Here is a 1,747-nt window from a genome sequence, read left to right as displayed (position 1 = left end):
TTTCAAGAGTATTCTATCTTTCACATCATCAAAATAATTGACTCGATTCAAACCAATCTTCAACGGATTAAACTCATTTCAAATCTTTAAAGAATCAACTTCAAACATTACATTTCACAAGCCACATAACAATTCAGCCAAACCAACACCCATAGTCATTCGAGTCAATCAAATAATACATAAGGCAGATACAATCACCAAATACACAATATCTCACATCAGTACCCATATGTAATAATTCCAATAATAAACTATAGTTTTTGGAAATCGCCCCTACCTCACAACATTGGGACCACAACCCAACTCGTTAACCAACTCCTTTTATCTCGACCCGAAATCACCGGCAAATCAAAATCTCGGCTCTGCCCGCTCTCTCAAAAGCAGAAACAGCCCCAAACGGCACAAGCAAACCGGATTCTAGCTCCTAAAACCATTAACATTACGATTACTTTATTACACAGAACAGAACACTAACGCAGAGCTCTCGAAACCGGAATACTTACTGAAACTAAGAAAGAACGGCTGAACCGAACAGCAACGGCCTCTGAACCGGTTGGGCGGTAGCCCCGGTAGCCGCCTTCAGCGGCTGCGGCGACCCAACTCCGGCGACGGTGACTGAAACCAACATGCCGCGACAATAAGACTCCCATAATCTCACAAGAAATGAAAACCAAGTTTGAAACCCTTACCGGCATACTTTTCCGGTGACGGCAGCAAGGTTTTCCGGCGGCCAGAACAATGATAACGCCACTAACCAAAACAGAGCAGGATCTAAATAAGCGGCAAAACCTTGAAACAGTTCCGGCTAGCTCCATTAGCGGCGGCCTGGACCCTTTTCTGACGGCGACAGTTCCAACCGAGGCGGCGCCGGCGACGCAAGCACGGCTGGGCATGGTGGTTGAACCCCCAGCTCAGCCTCAGATCTCTCTGTCTCTCCTGTTCGGTGTGACTGGACGGCCTTCTCCTCAACGGCACGACGGCAGAGCAAACCAGACTGGCGACGGCAGAGGTCACGGCGCGTTCGGCGGTGACGCGGGATGGAGGTGCCGGCGACAGCGGCGACTTCACCTTCTCCGCGCTCGCTCCTCCTTCTCCATCGGTGGTTATGGCTCGCGCTCTCTTCAGGTCGCGGTTCTGCCTCTGATGCTGCGCAAGGATGATCGGCGACGGCACGAGCTCCTCGCGCGACGAATCGGCACAGTGACGGGCTCGGCGGCTGCGTTGGCCTCCTCCCCTCTCGGATCTCTCTCTTACTCGGACTAGATCGGCGGCTTCATGGTGGCGACGGCAAGGAGGCTCGCGACGGTGACAAGGACGCGTGGACTGCCGCGGCGGCGCGACGCGGTGAGGGCGACGGCGGCACTGTGAGCTCCCTTCCCTCTCCACGCCGGCGAACCTTCCTTCTTCCTTCCCTCTCAATTCGTTCCCTACTCCTGTTTCTTTCTTTCTTTCAAGCAGCTTGCAGCTGCTGCTGCTGCATTAGGTACTCTAGGTGTACCGGGTCAGGGGAACCGGGTAGGGTTTTTAGGGTTAGGGTTTCTCTTTCAAAATTAGGGTTAGGGGCATTTTGGTAATTTCAAATAAAAATAGGGATATTATAGTAATTAGAAATAAATTCTAATCCATTAATAATAATGTATAAAAATACTATTTGCTCATCAATTTCATAAATTATTTTCAATAAAATGTCCCAACCAAATAATTAGAAATAATATACTCAATTTCTTCATTTTCCAAAATAGCAGTA

The 1,747-nt window shown here is 49.3% G+C and overlaps 1 protein-coding gene across 1 annotated transcript in view; it reads right to left on the bottom strand.

Annotated features, from left to right (window-relative positions):
- The window catches only part of LOC107606583 (serine/arginine repetitive matrix protein 2-like), a 3,838-nt gene continuing 2,862 nt past the window's right edge, over positions 772-1,747 (bottom strand). Inside the window, exon 3 of the mRNA XM_021107707.1 lies at positions 772-1,474. Coding sequence (XP_020963366.1) covers positions 772-1,474 — 703 coding nt within the window. The remainder of the gene's footprint in view (positions 1,475-1,747) is intronic.

Source organism: Arachis ipaensis, chromosome B07, assembly GCF_000816755.2.
Source record: "Arachis ipaensis cultivar K30076 chromosome B07, Araip1.1, whole genome shotgun sequence".
Classification (NCBI taxonomy): domain Eukaryota; kingdom Viridiplantae; phylum Streptophyta; class Magnoliopsida; order Fabales; family Fabaceae; genus Arachis; species Arachis ipaensis.
The sequence above is the reverse complement of the archived record's forward strand: the minus strand, read 5'-3'. Positions and strand labels throughout refer to the sequence as shown.